Genomic DNA, 20043 nt, shown 5'->3' on the forward strand with positions numbered 1-20043 from the left:
CATTCCAGCCTTACATAAGGCATAAATATGAGCAATACTCACACAAGTACTAAAGCCAGAACAACCACAAATACCAAGTCAGCTACTTTGTAGCTGAGATGGAAAAATTTAGTGCACTAAAGAAACGCCACGGAAAGAAGCAGTTTGAATCCATTAAATGGCTTATTCAGTTTTACATTGGTACATTTGTGACAATACATTCTTCACATTTGCTCTGTCTCTAGGTGTAATTTAATATTTTTTCTGACTGTTTTGTTTACATTTTTTTCGAAGGTTTCCCAGTGAGTGGATCACAATGAACATACTTTAGGGACTTGCCATAGTATGGCTGCTTCTCGATCTACTCGTGTTACAAGATCTACAGTGGGTTTAAATGGTTTGGATGAAAATTTTTGTGGTAGAACATTAAGGAATCGCAGTATTGCTCATCCGGAGGAGGTCTCAGCCCATGCTCAAATCCGATCCAGGTCACCAAAGAAGAGGCCAGAGTCTGTGCAAACTCAGAAGGGCGGCAACGGTGGCAGAACTACTGACTTGAAACAGCAGAGTGCTCGGGAGTCATGGGTGAGCCCTAGAAAGAGAGGGCTGTCCACTTCGGAGAAAGATAATGGTGATAAACAAACTGTGGAAAATAGTGAAAAAAAGCAAGCAGAACCTGTTTCACCAGTTTTGAAAAGAATTAAACGCTGCCTGCGTTCAGAGGCACCCAACAGTTCTGAGGAAGACTTGCCCACTAAGGCAGAGAAGGAGCCATTGGAGAATAAAAGCTTGGTGTCGGACAATGATGCAGCCTCCACGGGGACTAAGCGAGCTTGTCGATGTCTTATATTGGATGATTGTGAGAAAAGGGAAGTTAAAAAGGTGAATGTCTGTGCAGAAGGGTTTAATAATTCTGCAGCAGTTGAGGAGGTTGCAGGTTATCAGACTGTCAATGGAGTTGGTGAGAGAGACTCAAATTCTCTTAACTGTGATGACTGTCAGGTTGATGGGAGCGCTAAGCAGAACAGTGCTGGTTCCCATACGCCCAAGGACAAAACAGTAGCAGAAAATGGAAACTCATTTGCCCATTCTTCGTTGCTGCTTAATAGCAGCAAAGAGGACAGTGTTGTAGACCATTATGTGCCTTGCACAAACTCTCAAGAACAGGTAAAGTTAGAGGACCACAAACCAATAAATGACTGCTTGCCTGAGGAGCATGCTAATCAGGCATTTGAGCCAGCTACAGGGTCCTTTTCTGAAATCCAGTCATCTTTGTTAAGGGATTCGGAGGAGGAGGTGGATGTTGTGGGAGATAGCAGTGCCTCTAAGGAACAGTGTGCTGAAAACACCAATAGCAACCTGAATACTCACCAAGACAGTGCATCAATCTCAGGTGAACCTGAACCACATTCTTCAGTGCTGAACTGTGTTTCGGCTCAGATGACAAATATGTTGGAACTTCAAGAACACAGATACACGTTAAGAACTTCACCGCGAAGGGCTGCCCCTGCCAGAAGTAGCCCTCCTAAAAATAACTCTCCTTGCAGAGAAAACGGACAGGTTGAGGAAAATAATCTTAGTCCTACTGAAAAGAATGTACCTGTAGGTATTAATAATATCAATGGATCTCCCAAAAAGTCTGAAGAAATCAAACAGAATGAAAAAGAGAGAAATAGTAATACAGGGGATCATGGGAGCGATGGACTAAGAAAGCCACTTTCTGAGTCTAGGCTTGTTGCTGGATTTGTACCGTCTGCCAAAGAGAGTGCCAACATCCACACTGCAGAGGAGGATGAGGAAGAGCCTGATGTGTATTACTTTGAATCAGATCATGTGGCTTTGAAACACAACAAAGAGTATGTGTAACTATGGTAACCATGAATTCTGCTTTTGTTTCTTACCAAAAATATAATATTATCACGAAAATCATTAAGTATTTAACATACTTCCACAAAAATTTAAGTGCTTTATAATTTTCATACTCTTCAGTCTTCATTTTTCTTGTTTCTACCTAAAACAAAATTAAACTTTATTTAATATGCAGTATGGTACAGCAATGTGGTTTATACATTTCTAGCAATCAGGATTCTTGAACCAGAACTTGTTTTTTTTTTTCCTTTGGGTATTTTTTTCTTTAAAAATGCATCTGTTATTTATTTTCTCTTAAAACTAGCTGGAAGGAAAACCAAAGGAATTATAACCTTTAATTAGATCTCAGTCATTTATCAGCATATCCAATGGACACTGCAGATAAAGCTTATACAATAATCATTCTGCTGTACATAAAAGTTAAAGTTAGATATTTTTTTCAGAGTGTCATGGGAAACAACTCAGCATTATTGTGTTCAGGAAGATGAATTGAACAAATGCAGCAACTTTCTACAAAGTAAATTATGTCTACATCTTTATTTATATTAATTACATGTAAATATAGGATTATTATTATTATTATTATTATTATTATTATTATTATTATTATTATTATTATTATTATTATTATTATTATTCTGCTGTGAGTCATTTTAATGTTTATCATCTTAATGTCTGTGTGTAGAACTGTGGTAACTATACCTTGTGGTAAATGTGCAAGAGCTTTTGAAACAAAAGGGCAGTTCACTGAAGAAAGGTTACATGGAGAAAATTTGTCTTCAGGTAGTAGATCAGGACACAGTTTTTTATTTCAGTCTTTGTAATGCTGTTTTTACTCCTGTGTTTTGCTCTTTAGTAGGTGTTCTGTATTTTGTTGTGGGTTCTGAAAGGCCAAGGGCAGATGATCCTCAGTTTGCTTTATATGAAGGGTTGAAGCACTGGTAGTAGTTCAGTGTAAATGTAGTAAATGTTCACAGCACAGTTCCTGTGAATGTGGGGCACAAGGCACAGATGATTGTTTAATCCAGTATGACTGGATTTTTGATATTAGAGTTGCATTGTTTATATAGTAAAATTTTGTTCAGTATTGGATATGAATAAATCATTTTAATCAGAAAATTTTGAATTCGAGCATGGGTTAGACAAACTGATTTCAAAATAATGATCAAATATTTGCAGCTTCAGCCATCAATCCAAAGTGGACACTTTCCCAGTAGATAGAAAGAAAATTACAAATGGGGAAAATGGACTGTTGTCTTTTGACTCTCTTAGGATGATTTTGGATCTGTATGAAATATTACTTCATCTGATGTTAGTATACAGATTCATTAGTAATGAGGTTTGGTGTCGGGGGTCATATTTATTATAAATACTATAAAAATAATAGTAGTTTTTTCTATTCCTAAACACAGATCTAAATTGTCCTTGGAAATTTCAGGTATGTGCCCTAGTGTTAGCTTTTGAACATACTCAGTTCTGAAGAAATGGGTAGGTGTTGTTCAGATTGGCAGCCTGTTTGTGAGACCTTGTTGGGGAGCTTTTAAAATTGCAAGTAGGACTTGGTACCTTGCAACTAACTTGTTGCCTGAATGCAGAATTCCAAAAGAAGTGATTATTGTTTTTACTCTGTCTTATATTTCTACTTTCCCAAAGGGAAGCATGCTACTGAGGGGAGGGAGTGTTAGCCTTATCTTTTCTTCATTTAAAAAAATTTTGATAGAACTGGTAAACTACAGCCATCCTTTTTTGTTGTTTACATTTATAAGAAAATAAGCCTCATATATTGATGGTTCTGCATGGTAATAGGATCCTTCTAAAGAACTGACATTTTGACATAAGAGTGCAGTTGTCATTTATCCAGAATTTCATGCTTCAAGAGTAAACCTCTAAAACTGTCCTCTATCCACTTTTAAAAATAGCAAAGTTCATTAGAGGATGCTCTTAATTCATGTAACAGTTTTCGAATAGTGTCTTAATTATACCCTTGTTTAATCATTTGGTTACTTATTTTCTAAAGTATTAAAGTAAAAAAAAAAAAAACAAATCAACAATTAAAAAAAAAATCCACCAAAAAACCAAAAAAAACCAAACTCTGCCAGTTTATCTGAAATGTATTCCCTGATGGGTCAGATGCAAAAAATTCCAGGGTTCCCATGCTATTAATGCAGGTTCAGCTGGAGGTAACAGATATTCACTTTGCTTCTGGTAGTTCTGGCTAAGCCAAATGTTCTGGTGTTCTGCATGTCACATCTTCAAATGATGCAGTTCTGTTTTTCTGCCCTTTATCAGTTTGGGATTGTTATGGGTGATTATTTCTCTGGTTTATGTTTCTGTTCTCTTTGAAAGGCCAGTTCAGGCATGAGCATCTTGGCTAGGTTGAGCAGGCAGATTTCTCCTGGATGGCATTAGTGTAATTCTTCAGGTGTTCCATGGCAGAAAAAAATACATTCCTCTGTGTCATAGAAGCAATTTTATGTGGCTGTAAATTTATATTAATTCTTGTTACATTACATAGCTTGTTGACATATGTATTCATACAGTTGGTTTTCACTGTCTAAGAAATTATTGTGACATTGAGAAAATATGAATATACTGAAACCTTTAAGAACCACTGATAAGACTTGCTATAAGAAAAAACAACCCCTAAATGTAAATTGTTGTATTTCTGTATGTATTTTGATGCTTTTTGAATATTAACATGTTTAAGCAATAGTCATATATCAATATTTCTGGGAAAACTGGATGATATAATAGGAAAGTAACTATCACAGATTATGAAATAGTATTATTCAGAGAGAAGGCTGAAATGATGGATGTTCCCACAACTTCTTTACTAAAATAGATCTGTCCTACAAAGACAGAGATGAGATCTCTAAGCAGAAATTTTATCACAATATAGACATGTTTGTAGGTAATAACAGACTGATCTGGGGGTTGTATAGTTGTGAAGTGTTGTTAATGTTGTCTGTTGCTACACACATAATTGGAATTTTTGTGTATTGTAACTGCTCTCAGAAAAGTATGGTTTAGTGTATATTTGAGAATTTTGCTTCTGTGTTCTAGCTCAGAAATGTTTGCATTTTCTCCTGAGATACTCTCATCAACACTGAACTTCCTGATGTAAGACTTTCTACACTGCTGAATTTTATAAGCTGTTCCTAGTATTTTGCATATGTCTTTCCTCAGGCATTTCTCATATCTCTTTGCTCTATCTTTTTATGCTGTAATTCTATCTCATACTATAGCAGCTTAATTTAATTTTCTGTCTGGTGCAGCATTTTATTCTCAGAACTTTCTGCCTTTGCCCAGTGTTTCATTTAGTGTCCTTTTCTGATTTTGTTTTTTTTCTTCTTCCTCTCTATTTCCTTTGGAGATTTGTAATGTTTGGCAGGTATTAGCAGGCACAAAGGCACAATCTGTGTTTGACTCTTAGTCCTGGGTTCTAGATGAACTTGTGATTGAGGAATTGAGGTGTCACAAGCATATAATGCATTATAGAATGCATTTCTAGGACTCTATAAACTGCAGTTGGCCTTACAGGAGCCACTTAGACCTGGAGCAAGATCACTGAAAAAGAAGCCTTAGGCATGAGCAGTTTCCTGCAGACATTTAATTCTAAGAGTTTGGACTTGTTCAGTAGATAAGTATTTTCATGTGTCTTTATTTCTTGATAATGTTTAAAATTACAACAGCTGCACTGGCATTTAAAGGGAAGACAGATCAAATGAGGATTTTAATACATCTCTTAAAACCCAGATTCTGACCTACAATGGGTTGTACTGTTGCAGAGTTCTTGGCAGCACAGACAACCATGTGTGATCATGCAACAATCAGATTTACATATTACAATTTACATTTACATATTACATACAGATTTACTTAACAATTGATAATAATACTGTTTATGTCTTTGGATCCACCTTTAATATTATATGAATGTGAGAAAGAAAAACATTTTTAGCATTTTCTGTGGCATCTATATTTTACTCAGTCACAAATTTTCTGCCTACAGAATCAAATTAAAGGAGTTCTGTAAAAAGTTCATCTGACTGCACTTGAATTGTTAGACTAGGACTTGGTGCACCTTGCCATGCCAGTTATTTGAAAACTGCCTTAAACACAGTCTTCTTAAAGTGTAACAGTAATGTCCTCTTTTGAAATTTCTAATATTCTAACTTTACCTGCACCATGTTTTTTCCTTAACTGGAAAAGATAAAAATATCCATGTCTGTCTTTGAATATATATTGGCTAATCATAATAGATCTGTTTTATAAATAGATCCGGTATATTCAGCTATGTGTCTCCAAAGTAAAGTTAAATTGATCATACAGTAGGGATTTATTTCAACCTACAGATAAGTCTTAACATTCCTTTGTAATTATGTCATGTAGCTATGAGTAGCTAATAATTCATTTTCTTGAGATGTTGGTTTTAGTCTGTGGGAACTTTGTTTCTGATTTTGTTTCATCTTAAGGAATAAAGGTAATTGGTGTAAATCAGGTTACTTTTCATAGTAGCAGTTTTAATCCATACCTCTGAGTAATTTGTAGAATATGTCACCAATATAAAAGAATCGATGAAGTACACAATTTTAGTGAAGAAAAAGAGAAGTTAATAATTTTAGAAAACCAAGCATAAATGCCATATGTATTAGATTACAATGTGATTTAATTCATCCTATGTTCCACAAAACTGGTGTGGCATACAATGATACTTTTCTTAAATTACCTATTAATGTAAAACTAAAACATGAAAAGTCAGTGTTTTTACAGAGAGTAGTTTCTATTGTCTGGTAGATTGGTCTGTGTTTTAAGTAAACAAAACCAAGATTAGCTTTAAGTAAAATTATGTAGAAGTTGGATGCAGCAGGTAGTTGATCCACAAAATAGAAATACAATGGAAATCAATTAGAAGCTTGTAATATGACTTTCTGATCAACTTCAGTTTGCCTTTGCAGGTAATTGTATTACTAAAATCTGACAATATAACAGGCATGCAACCACATTTATTTATTAAATCCTTGTATTTTAGTACAGCTTGACATATGAAGTATTTTGAGAAATTTTTACTGCCAGCGTTACTGTTTTATTATGTTCCATAAGATAATTTCTGTCTATACATACTTGTCAAAGGAAAAGTTATGTGACACAAAAGTTTTGCAGGACTAAAGATTAATGTTTGGTTAAGAATATTGTAATCATATAATCATATTTTTTATTACATAAACTATTCAGTAAAGACTAGAGCTCTTACTTTTCCAGAGGTGATGCCTTGGGCGTGTGCTGCATCAGCATTTTGCTCCCTAGGAATGGGCACGCTCTGGGAGCCATTAAATGTCAGGTCCATTTGTCACAGGCATTTTTCTTCCCTGAGCAGAGGCAGCCACAGCATCATCCCAGTCAACAGCCCTGGCAAACACAATGCATTCCTCACTTAAATAGTGCATTCTGTGGGAAGTAAAGCTTGTTTTCTTTTGGATTTGTGTCCTTTACCCCTTGGATTCCCTCTTGATTTGCCTCCTCTCCTTTTTCTGCCTACATCTATGTAGGCACTTCCAAGAGTCCTCTGTTGCAGCAGCAGCCCACTCCTGGAAGGGAGTGTGAACTCTCCAGTGCAGAGATGGTTCCTTTTGGCTGCCTTGGTGTGGTACCTCTGCATGTGTGGGGTTAGGGATTGATGGAGGAATGTGACAAGTAACAGCTGAATTCTGCTTGCCTGTCTCTTGAGTTATGGTCTCTCCTCCTTTCCAAGCTGCCAGCTTTTGGAGAATGCACAAGAATTCAGTTTGTCTTTCCAGTTTCTTTGGTCAACACGGACCAAAAATCTTGGAGGGGAAGAATACACAAATATTTTAAAAAATCTAGCCACAAACAACAAGAAACCTATTATTCTAATAGAATAAAATGTAGAAAATTGTTTTTCTGCTTGATTATTTGGAAGTGCTTACTATTTCTAAGAATGCTCATTAGTAAATTCATCTAAACTGGAAAATTAAGGATCAATAAATAATAAAAATGGTTTTGAGGTGTAGGAAATACCACTTGGAACCAAATATCAAATGCCATAGGAATCACAGTCCTGATTTAAAAGAAAAGAGCAAGAAAGCCAAGGGAAGATGGGGCAGTAATGTATTGACCAGCACAGCTGTGTGGAGAGTGAGGCTCTGCCTGTGGTTTTGGCTGCTGACACAAGGACACTTAGAAGCAGAAGCAGTAAATTGTGGTTATACCAGTTATGTCAGTGTAGAGTTGTGTGGTGGAACAAGGAATAAATTAATGCTACCATAATTGCCTACTTGGTAGGGATCACTGAAATATTAGTAGGCATAATGATGCCACCAAGAAGACAAGAACAAAGTGACTATTGTTTGCTTTGAGAGTGGATTATCTTTAGCATTATCTTTGTATAGTCAGTTTTAACTAACCCAGCTTGAAATTGCTTCATGACTAATTTTAAGTTTTTGTTCTGGTCTTCCATAAAGTTTTAACAGCATTTCTAGCATGAACTGCAAAACTGAAATTGCACAAGTACTACATATTGTACTAGCTGCTTTCAGTCAGCAGGGAGCCCTAATCAATCCAGTTGTTCCTTTGGTACAACAATTCATGCATTTGGGAGTTAGAAAGCTCCTACTTTTTGGTTTCCTTAAAACTTTGTTCTTGGTAGGAATAGCCAACTGATTTTTCATTTTTTGTTATTGCACATCTTTATTTTGCTTTGGAGAGCTCAAAGTAAAAATATTGCTGCTCTTTTGTATTAGCAGTCTTTGAAAGCCTGGTGCTTCCTAAGCCAAGGACCAACAGCTGTTTTAGTCCATGGTACATAGTACAGTGAGTACTAATAGCACTACATATTTTACTAATATTCTTCTTTATTTCTAACTTTTTTTCCACTTGTTTAACCAAAAAATAGTGATGAGTAATGCTTTGTATTGCTGTTAGAAATTCAGCCACTCATGATTGTAGATCATGTTCTTGTAATTCGGTTCTAATATTCAGCTATCACTGTAACAGATACTTGAGAGGAATATGTTAATTTGTTCCTATAGCAAGAATATACACCTGAATAATTGAGTGTATGTGTGTCTTGTTGGGGTGAAAACCTGCAGAAATAGAGTGAGTTGAAGGAGTTCAATAATCAGTGTTTTCAGCTTTCTCTGCTTGTTTTACCTGAGGATTTCTGTGCAGTTGGGTCAGTTTCAAGGGAACACGGGTCACTCTTACTTTGTCTCTGGAATAAAGCTCCTTCTGATTGTTTGCTTTCCCCAGCATCTTTCTAGAGAAGAATATCCAAGTGGGCATGCTGGAGGAATTGGTGATATTTTCCCTCAGTAAAGGACTTGAGACCATTCTCATTAGAGATGATGAGAGGGAAGGAGAAAAAGTTTGGGGTGTGCTGTCAGTCTGTCTTTGTTCTATTTGTGAAGAAAACAATTTCTGTCATTATCTCATGTCAGTTCAAGCCTGAAAAATAGAGGAATGACAGGGACCTGTATCTTCTTCCCTGCAGAATGTCAATGTCACTGTCCTGCAGGCAGATGGTTTAGAGTGCTGTCAATATCAAAAAGCTGTATTGAACTGTGTTAACTGGGAGAGGACTGATGGATGCTGTTTTGTTGACAAGACTGAAACAAGTTCTGTGGTTTTTTTTAAAGGCACAGAGATCTAATTTCTACTAAAAATTCTGAAAAGTTGCTGGAGATGTAGGTATTTGATAAGGGTGCTTTTGTGCAGCTACTGTTAAATCCTGCTGAGTGTGTTGGACAGCTCTTGATGAGAATGAGGCCTCTAGAAATATATGAGTATGTGTTCTGTTTATGGGGAAGAATTAAAAATTAAACAAAGAAGGGGACATCACAAGTTGATAACCAATAAAATACTTTTCAGGTGGTTGAAACACAAAATCTGAAGCCGATGAAAGGTAAAATTTGAGTGGAAAATGGGTTTTTTGCATCCAGGTAAATTACTGCAGTACAATTTACTTCTTTGCCTTAGGATTTGTTGGGTTCTTAAAAATGTCCTTTAAAAATGTGCTTTTTGGGTTAATTCTGTTTTGTTTTAAATAGGTGTGAGGCTGACATTCAGAAATAGTGCTTTGTGTTCCGTTCTTGGCTCAGTAGACTTGAAGAAGCCATATAATATGTACTTCAGTTGTTTAATGTATAACATAGAGATGCAGTTCAATTATTAACTTACCTTTGAACTACTTTAAGATGTCTGAAGTGTGAATATTAAATATGCACAGTGAAAGTGCAGTAAATGACAGTATGTGTAAAGAGGTTAAGCCAGAGTAGAAAGCAGTTTAATAAGTAGATTACCTTGGTCGCAGTGTCTAAGCATTAGGTAGGTAAAAATCCACCATATGCTGCTTCCTCCAGGCATAGGTGCTTTTAAAAGCCCTGACAAGGGTTGATATATGTATGCTCTTATTGATTATACCCTTTAACTCTTTTCTGTTTCTGAAGGGAGATCAAAGAAGGGCCATTCTGCATCAGTCTCTTGTGCTTTCTAATTGCTGTTGTGCTCTGCATGTCCAGCATTGAATCCCAGACTCTTCAGGAGTGCAGTTAGAGATGTTTTAAGATCTTAGTTACGTGTCAGAATAATTTGCAAGAAACTCTGCAGTGTCAAAATTACTGTATTTTAATTACTGTGTTGTGACACTGGCAAAGATTTCAGGCCAAGCTTAGGAGCTGGGAGATTTTCTGTTATTTATGAACTCAAACAAAATAAGCCCAAACCAAAAAACCATACTTCTTTGAAATGACAGGGTTGTGTTTGATCTGATTCACAGGTTTCTCCAGGGAGCCAATTTCTTTAACTACAGCTCCTTGGGTGACTTGGAAATTCTAAGTGCAATTAATGTTTTCCTTTTCCTACATAATTTACAGTCTTTACATTTTTAATATCCAATACTTTCTCTTAGCATCTAATGAAGGATGCTAAAGTTTTTTTTAAATTGCTGTTAGTAGACCAAAGTCCAGAGTAATAAATGACCTGGGTTGAACACGTTGTAATCTGTACTTTGCTGGAGTGCCAGCAGATGGCAATGAAACAAAGACTTGCTCAAATCCTCCTGGTGACTAACAACCAGTTTTGTGTCAGAGCTCTTGGAAATACAAAATAACAAGGTTTTTATATATATATTTTAGCTGTGTTTTATTATGAGACGTGTGTACACCCTCACAGTTCCTACCTGCACAAGAACTAATGAGTACTTCTAAATTATGGTACTCATTTTTAGTGTCAGAGCCCCCCAGAACTGATGGTACTGTACATTTTAACATGCTGTGAACTATATAACTGGAGAAGTGCATTTAGTTTTGGGATAGGAAATTGATCACCACCAGCTGCACAGAATTTTAGAAGACAGGAGGATAAATAACTTCTTTTTAATTAGGCATCAAAGTACATATCTTTGCAAGTACTGAGTGATGTAAGGCAAGTGTAGCTGCCAAAGTACTTTCAACTGACTTTGGATATTGATTTAGAGTTGTTGTTTTTTTTTTTTTTTTTTTTAATTGGTGTGAACGTTATCAACGGCCACTTTATTTCCCCCACTAATTTGATTTAGCTACCTAAAAGGTAAAAATCTTTGTTTTGTACTATCAGCTGCTCACATCACTCATTCAACTAAGGATGTTCTCTTCAAGGGAGAGGAAACCTGCAGAAACTATGGAGAGACTGTGACTGACAGATTCTTACTGTAAAAATGAAATATTTTATTTAAATATTCTGAATGATGTGGCCCCTTTTATAGGTCAGTGCCAAGTTATTTAGTATAGAAAAAAAGAGTCAGCTTAAGAAACATGCAGTTTTTAAGGCAGATTTATTCCATATTTATATAGTGTTTTCTAAAGGTTGCTGTTAGGTTCTGACACATAGAAACTAAAATCTGTGATGTGACTCTGAGTACTCTGATGGGAAATGTAAATGCTATTAGACAGGAAAGAATGGAGGGGAGAGGCATTTTGAAAGTAGATCTCAGCAAAGTGGATCAGAATGGATGTAGGTCCCACTAAGGCAATAGCTGTGCTGTTCTCAGGTTTTGTCACAGGCAAGAGAGGAGAGGAGGCTGCTGTGTCCCTAATCACTGTTAGAACAAGATTCATGGAAATTAATTGTGTAAGACCTACTTGCTTATGGCATGACTTCCATAAATCTGGCTCTGCTCTGTGATAAGGACTTCATGGAGCAGTCCAAAAGAGTGGAATACTTGTCACTGCAATAGAAAAACTGAATCAGCAGGAATTTCTGCTGATCACTGTCAGTCTGTAAGAAACAGCTTTCCTTTTTGAAATATCAGTCCCTCAAACCCCTATGTTAATCAAGGTTTTTCAGCAGAGATTCTGAAGCTGTTTTGTGCTATGGGGAATGATTCAAGTGTTCATCCAGAAGCTTCCTGGCAATTAACATGATGTAAGAACTTGCAAGAGTGTTTCCATACTGGGATTGTGGAAAGAAAATTACATTCCCTGCAGTGAAAGTTTTCCTGCAAAGAAAACTGCTTTGGGTTTTGTATGTGCTTAGTTAATATTTAGCACTGAGGAAAGTGTAACTTCAGTCAGAGGAAGGGACCTGTCTGTGAGTTTACTCAAGAGTGTTTGGTTTTGGCAAATGATGTGGGATAATTTTCCTTGTTAATTCCTGACAGGTCTTCCAGAGAAAATGATGCAGCTGTAGCTGGATGATGTAGAGGTGGTTGCTCTTTGAGTGCCTCATTGGAGGGTGGAGCTGGTTTTGCAGCAGATTAATGAGCTACTTTTTGTTTTAGTAAAGACTTTCAGTTTTGGGGAATTTTAACACAACTGCAGGAGGTAGTTTGGATCAGAATTGTGCTTACTTAAAAAGAATCTGAAAAGACAGAGAGTAGAATTGTTAGGCACTTATTTTAAAATACTACTTGGCATAATGCAGCAGGAGAATTCTGGTACCGTTTGAGGCTAAGAAGCCAGAATTGACAGAGGCTTCAAGAAAGGGCTCAGAGTGTTTGTGTTTTTATGTAGCTTGCTGCTTTTTCAGATAAATACTTGGCTTTATTACAGTCATACAGGGTGAGAGAGCCTGTACAAACCTGTGGGAATAGTAGTTGTTCAAAACTTAAAAGAACATTTGCAGACATACAATTCAGTAAAAGGTCCTGTGGAAGTTGAAAGGGATGTGCAGTGGTTTGGGGAGAATGCAGTTCTGTAGCAAATACCAGAATATGGAGTGTGCAACTGTGTATTTCAGGACTAGTATTTTCAGGTTTTTTTCCCAGGCAATGAAAGATCCCAAAATCCCTATTTTTGTGTATTTCAGTACTTCTGATACTCACTTGATAAAACTGCAGTCTTATTCTTGGGCTTCAGAATGTATTAATGCATAAAAACTGAATATGGAAGTTAAAATAGCTGCAAGTTAATCCATATCTTAGTACAAAAAAGTGCTGGGAAACCTTTTATTCTGAACAATTGGTTCAAAAACCCCTTTTCTCAAATTATAGTGCTACTCAGTAGCCACAGATCGGTATCATGTATTTTTACTTAATTCCACAAAGACCACTTCAGTGAGGTCGTGTGAATGTTTTAATGAGGGAAGTAACTGAAGTTGAATATTCTTGGATTTGTGTTATTTTTCCCCAAGTGTAAATTCATCTCTTTCCATTCTGACTAAATTATTTAAGGCCACCTCATTAAGATGATTTCTTTCTTGCCTTTACACATGTGAATCATTATTAAATTATCACTTCATTTAGATCTCCAACATTTGGTTACTTTTTACTTCTATGTATTTACATGTTTTAAATGAAATTACTACTTTTTTTCAATTTCATTTAGAAAATCAATTGCTTAAATACAATTGGAATAAATGAAGTAAAACGGGTCAAGAAAGAAAGGTTAAATCCCTGCCCTTTTTTAGATGCAAATTTGTGCAGCTGCAGAGCCTCTGTTACTGCGGCTCTGTTAGCACAAGTTTGGGCACCTGCTGATGGAAACAGGCTTTTTGCTGTCCAGGGTAAATCCTCTCCCCAGGTATCCTTAAGCTGTTCTGTGTTGTTACAGCTGCATCTGCTGGCATCCTGCCTGTTTGAGTTCCCTGGAGCCTGCAGGGCTCACACGTGCTGTGGGCAGGGTCTGGGTAAAAATCTTCATCCACAGCCACTGAACAGCCTGAGCCCTGCTGTTGTCCCAGGAGCTCTGATCTGGGTCACCACTTCTGTAAGCTGCTGCTGCTGGAGTTAGTTTTTCACCTGCTGAAGAATAGCCACATTAATTATCTTGCTTTATGCAGAGTTATTTTGATTAGAAGAAACTGGAGTACTTTCCCAGTAGTGAAAATATTCAGTACTGTTCAATATTAATGGCCTAATAAAACATTTTAGGTCTTCGTGCCATGTAAACCTGAATATATGCAGACAAATGAATGTAGTAATAAATTCGTAACAGAATCATGTCCTATTGTTCTTAAACAAGTTCAGTATTTTAGTTTCAAATTGCAAAAAGTATAGCAATATTTTATAAATTTTTGTAAACGTTACATTTGACTGGAAAGAAAATTACTTTCTCTCATGGAGAGGCAGCAGTTTAATACCCAATTATTAGTGCAGTCAGTTGAAAAACTTGTATTACCTCAGTAAACTCTGGATCTTTTCTGTAGTACACATGGAATTAATTGTGCCAGGCTTGCTTGTTTTAACAATAAGGGAACAGAAAGAAAATATACTGAAATACTGTACTAGTGAACTGCTCTTACCTGATGTTAGTATGTGTATTTTGTGCTGAACTAAATTACAGTTGTAATATTAAATGTCAGAAAACATTGGCGTGAAAAAAGTTAATAGATAATAATTTGCAACAACAGGGGCCATGGGTAGCTATGGGATTTCAGAAACTGAAGTGGGCAACTGTTACTTTTAGGCTAATAAAAGGTATTCAGTGTAGTTAACTGTATTTTAAAGGCTGTGTTGAAATGTCATATGGTTTCCAGAGTCTGAGTTAGCTTTATGAGAACAGTTTGGAATGCACTCAGTACTGGGTACAGGCATGACAGTCCCACCAGTGATGCTTGAACGTGTCTGTAAATAGACACCCCAAATGGTCTGTGGCTCTGGGGGGACACTTTTGAGGGAACTCAGGCATTTTCATTCAGCTTCTGTATTCTTAAGGGAATCTGGTTTGAATTTATTTTGCAAATTACTTATTCCTTGATTTATTGTCACATTTCAAAAATTATTCTCATATTCTGCTCTGAGGTGGGGCTTCTATAAAATGCTGCATTTATAAACCATTCCTGTCCAGTGTTTGGATGGTTGAGGGAGATGTTAAAATTCTGTGGTAGCCACTTGTATTGGGGTAGAAGGAAGCTGATGTTGAAGAAAAATTAGCTCATTTTGTTTGTGGTATTTTAACTTTGTAAGCAAAGCCTGTTGGTTACAGCTGTTGAGAATATGAATACAGTTTGTCCCTGATACCATATTGTTTCAGCTGCTGTAAAATTTACCGGTTTAAAGGAAGCCACTGGAGAGTTAAATATATTTTCCCTTATGGGTTTATATAAATTCATATAGTCTTAAAATTAATTTATTTTTACTTTAATTCAGTAAAAGTGTTTATGAAATGGTTCAGATAAGCTATGAAATCTGGTAGGTTCTGGCAGATAACCACGGCTAGTGTTTAGGTGGGGGGTGTCTCTTGTAAAGGCAATTGCAGTAAGATGTTTTCCTTTGTCTCTGTAGTTATCAGAGACTGTTACAGACGATTGCTGTACTCGAGGCTCAACGTACTCAAGCAGTTCAAGACCTTGAAAGTTTAGGCAGACACCAGAGAGAAGCACTGAAAGATCCTATTGGATTTGTGGAAAGACTCCAGAAGAAGGTATTTCTATGGACTTTTCCTAAGTCTTCCTTGGAATTTTTTTTAATAACTAGCAATTCAGCCTCTGTAGAAACTGAAGAATATACTTGCTTAAAAAATATGAGCTTAAAATCTTTTAACTGCTGAGCAAAAATAGCTCTTTGCTTTCTTACTAGATCTATAAGACATAGGTCTTCAATGATTTTATCAGATATGCTTCCTTTCCTTTTTTTGGAATGTAGAAATGAAATTGTTAAATTTCAAATTATAGTGTAGGTATTTTAAGACCACTTGAAGTCTACACATGACTGGTAGTATCAGATCAAAAAATTCTCATCTTTCTCATTTGAGGAATGAAATGTTGTGCTTGGAATGAATTTGGTAGGGCATGTTTAAAGAGCAGGAGATGTAGTCTTTATTCCAAACCCAAAGTGAACACTAGAAAACATACCTGAGTTACAGATAACAGAATTGAGTATTGTCTGATAGAGGAGAATCCATTTCTATAAGGAAACATTTTCTTTTCAAGCTTTAAAAACCCCTGTAATAAATAACAGGAGTACTGAAGAAATGTTTTCAGCTTGAATCCTGTATCGCTGCAGCATCTACCATGGCAAACAAGGTTACCTTCTAGTGTGACAGCAACATGTATTTCAGTGAAGAATGAAGTTATGGTTCTCTTTTCCTAGGTTTGTAGATACCTAGGTCACATGTAAGCCCCTTGGTTTCAGTAGTTGTCTTTCTTTTAAGTTTGAGATTAGTTAATAGCGTGCATGATGAAAGAGTGTTGCATTTGCTAGTTATTTTATGGGGAAATACTAATGACAGTTTCAAGTACTCTGTTGTACTTTTGTCCAAAAAGGAGCAAAGGAATGATAGTCTTGCAGTTGACCTTTAAATAAAGAGGTGAGCTTTGCAAGAGTTTTGTTACAGGCAGAAGACAGCAAAAGCAGTGCAAAATAGGCATAGATTTCTCTGATGGGAGGAGTTGAGGTATCAGGTGATAAAACTCTGGATCTTTTGGGTTCCTGGGTTAAGAAAGGTGCACATTCTCACCTAATGGTATGCTTAATAAAAGACTGTCAGAAACAGGTTGTTGAAGTGTCAAACACCTGATTTCAGCTGTGAAATGCACTCTTTAAAGTTTTATGCTCAATAAGCCATCATTGACCGTGCCGCTGCATATTTTATATGCACTGTTGTGTATAATTCTTGAAAGATCTCACCTTCTCTTTAAAATAACTGTGCTGCATGGCACTTCAGAAATTCTGGTTTTCCATTCTTCTGTCAAATAAAAAGCACTATTGGGCTTTGGAGCATTTCAGTATTTGTAGGTTTTTGTTTGGATATAAAGTGATTGCATTAAATATTGCTTTTTACTTTTCATTCTTATTTTTTCAGGTTGATATGGGTCTTCCATTTCCTCAGAGAGTTGTTCAGCTCCCTGAGATTGCCTGGGACCAATACACCACTAGCCTTGGAAACTTCGAGAGGGAGTTCAAAAACCGAAAACGTAACAGTAGGAGAGTGAAGCTGATTTTTGACAAAGGTAAAAGGAAGTGAGCAAATGTTACAAGAAAGAAATGACCAGTGTGGAAGTTCAATAATTCTCCCTTTGTGTTGCTTACAGTAGGTATCCCTGCAAGACCAAAAAGTCCTTTGGATCCCAAGAAGGATGGAGAGTCTGTTTTGTACTCTGTCTTGCCTTTAAGTGATGGTCCAGAAGGTTCCACAAACAGTCGTCCACAGGTAGTTGTTCAAAAGGAAAGAAAAAAGTTACAAAATCGTAAATTCAATTTTTTTTTCCTCTTTTGAGTATGGAGTGTGAGTGTCTTAACTGTTATATCAAATGTTCATGTTGGTGATGACATGCCATTCCTGTACTCAAATCTTGGAACTAAACTTTGGTTTCAACAAATTTTGTTTTGAAGTCTCATGCTTTGGTTTGGTTTTGGTTTAACTTAAGTAGGAAGAGGGTTCAAATCTATTATCCCAGCTATAACTTTTCTAAACAGATATTCCATTTTATGTCCTGTATTTGAGCAGATGATAAGAGGGCGACTTTGCGATGAGACCAAACCTGAAACTTTTAACCAGCTGTGGACTGTAGAGGAACAGGTAACCCAAAACTCTTTAATTCTGTAGCTGTGGCAACATACATGAGCATAAAAGCAAATTGTGTGATAATGTTTATAGCACTTGGGAGATCTAAATCATGTATTTAGATATTTGGCAGCTCATAACTGTACTTGGAAAAATGTGTTTATTCCTTTTTGCTGTTGATATAGAAAAAACTGGAGCAGTTGCTTTTGAAGTATCCACCAGAGGAGGTAGAGTCCCGACGATGGCAGAAGATAGCAGATGAACTGGGAAATAGAACAGCAAAGCAGGTAACATGTAAAACACTTCCAGAAGTAATCCCTTATCTTCACTTTTATTTTTAATATCAGTTAAGAAAATTCAGTGTATTTCAGTAATCACTTCATTTTAAGAACGTAGCAGCAGGGCCTGCATTTCACCAATAGCAATGGCTCTCAAATACAGAATGTTAAATGTGCCCCAAAGCCCATGGCAAAGCCACACCTAATTGTTCATTAAGATCTTTACAGCATTAATTTAATTCTATACAGCAAGTGCAGTGACACCAGCTGTGCTCAGGCTGAGTTACACTGTAGTGCCCAATTTCCTGTACCTCAGTACTCTAGAATGGGGCACACATGTAAATATCACAGACAGAAGAAGGACACTGATGAGGAGACACCAAGTATTTCTGCATCTGACTTGTTGGAATTTTTCCCCTAAGATGACAGAATTTCTCCATTTTGACCAGAAGTAAAAAATACTGATGTTCTGTGTTTACAGTATTTTAATTTCATTTATTTCATTTGTATATTTCAGATAAAAATATAATTCAGTACTTCAGTATACTGGATTGCCTAATTTCTGATCATATCTATATTTCTCCACATCTGAAGAAATAGACATGCTGATTTCATAATGGAAACCTACTTTCTGTGTGCTAACCATGGATAACGTATTTGGCATTGCTAAGAAGGAGTTTAGCTGCAGTTGGAAGTAAACTAGTACTAAAGTTCTTTCTATCACAATTTTTGCAAGATCTTCTTTGTATTTTTAAAGAAGGGTAATTTTTTTCTCTGAAAGCTGTCAAAGCATCTGGAAATAGCACAAATGCAGCACTGCCAGATAGGTTCCAGTTAGAGTAGTTGTTGCAAAGTAGAATCCAGAGGATTTCTTTTCCTGTTATTCTGAATCAATGTAGCAACCCTGGCAAAACTTTGAAGACCAGTTACATTTCATTTGACATTGAGTTTGTTGCATGTTGGTTTTTTCTAGGTTGCCAGTAGAGTGCAGAAATATTTTATTAAGCTGACTAAAGCTGGTATTCCAGTTCCAGGAAGAACACCAAACTTATATTTATATTCCAAAAAGGTGAGACAATATTACAGAATCCTGTGTTTCTGTTTGCATTTATGTGAAAGTTGAGTTGGAATCAGTAATACTTTTAATGGATTAATAAAGTTACTTAATGAGGTAATCCCTTTCTTTTGCCAGTAGCACTATGGAGTGAATTGGATGTTAATTCAATTAATTCTGGTTTCACAATGGCAGCTCTTGGGAAGGTGAAGTGTTCAGGTTGCAGCTGAACAGGCAGGGTAGAATGATGGTCTTGGGGTACTTCTTCCTCATTTGTGAGTTTACCATAACTGATCAGGAAGTGATAATAAAAATCCTGTTGGAAGAAGATAAGGAGCCCTATAATTCAAACTGTACAGTAATCTAATTAATAAAGCCATAGAAAATTATGTACAACTGAGCATGCTGAATTAGCTCAGGCATAGGCTTAAGGCCAAAATGTCCATTAAAATACAGTGCTTTTCTGGTCTTAGAATGGATGAGAAAAAATATGGTTCCAAAAAATCTTAATTTACAAAAGCAAAGACTAAATTTCTGTGCAGATCAGTCACATATTTTGATTTAAATAATCTTTAAGGTGCTCTTGGGTACTGATAAGATCTATAGACAGTAAAAGAGGACAGTCTCAAGTTTCATGGGTGTTTTATTTATTTGGTTTGGGTGGGTTTTTTTGTTTACTTGGTATTTACAAAACTTCTTCAAAACCCCTTACCAGTGGCATTTTATAGAGTAACATTTCTGGTTTGCATCCAGGTATCCATGATGTTTTCTGATAAATATTTAATAGAGTAAACTTTCCATTGATTCTACAGAAAGGCAGACTTGCAGATTTAGTTCTTTGCAAGGTTAGAAACAAAAGTTGCTGTCCATGGGTTGATACAAAGATCTACCACAGCTGGTGTGTAATGATTTAAAGTGTTACACA

General features: G+C 36.3%; 1 protein-coding gene across 3 annotated transcripts in view; it reads left to right on the forward strand.

Annotated features, from left to right (window-relative positions):
* The window catches only part of ZZZ3 (zinc finger ZZ-type containing 3), a 56640-nt gene that overhangs the window by 25951 nt on the left and 10646 nt on the right, over positions 1-20043 (forward strand). For 2 of the 3 annotated variants that reach the window (XM_054638093.2, XM_077182377.1), the window contains exons 3-9: positions 274-1835; positions 15566-15704; positions 17085-17232; positions 17314-17432; positions 17730-17801; positions 17972-18073; positions 19038-19133. In XM_054638093.2, the coding sequence (XP_054494068.2) occupies positions 325-1835; positions 15566-15704; positions 17085-17232; positions 17314-17432; positions 17730-17801; positions 17972-18073; positions 19038-19133 (2187 nt within the window). In that variant the 5' untranslated portion in view covers positions 274-324. The remainder of the gene's footprint in view (positions 1-273; positions 1836-15565; positions 15705-17084; positions 17233-17313; positions 17433-17729; positions 17802-17971; positions 18074-19037; positions 19134-20043) is intronic. The other variant, XM_077182378.1, reaches the window with a different exon arrangement.

The sequence above is a fragment of the Agelaius phoeniceus genome, chromosome 8 (genome assembly GCF_051311805.1).
Source record: "Agelaius phoeniceus isolate bAgePho1 chromosome 8, bAgePho1.hap1, whole genome shotgun sequence".
Lineage (NCBI taxonomy): Eukaryota > Metazoa > Chordata > Aves > Passeriformes > Icteridae > Agelaius > Agelaius phoeniceus.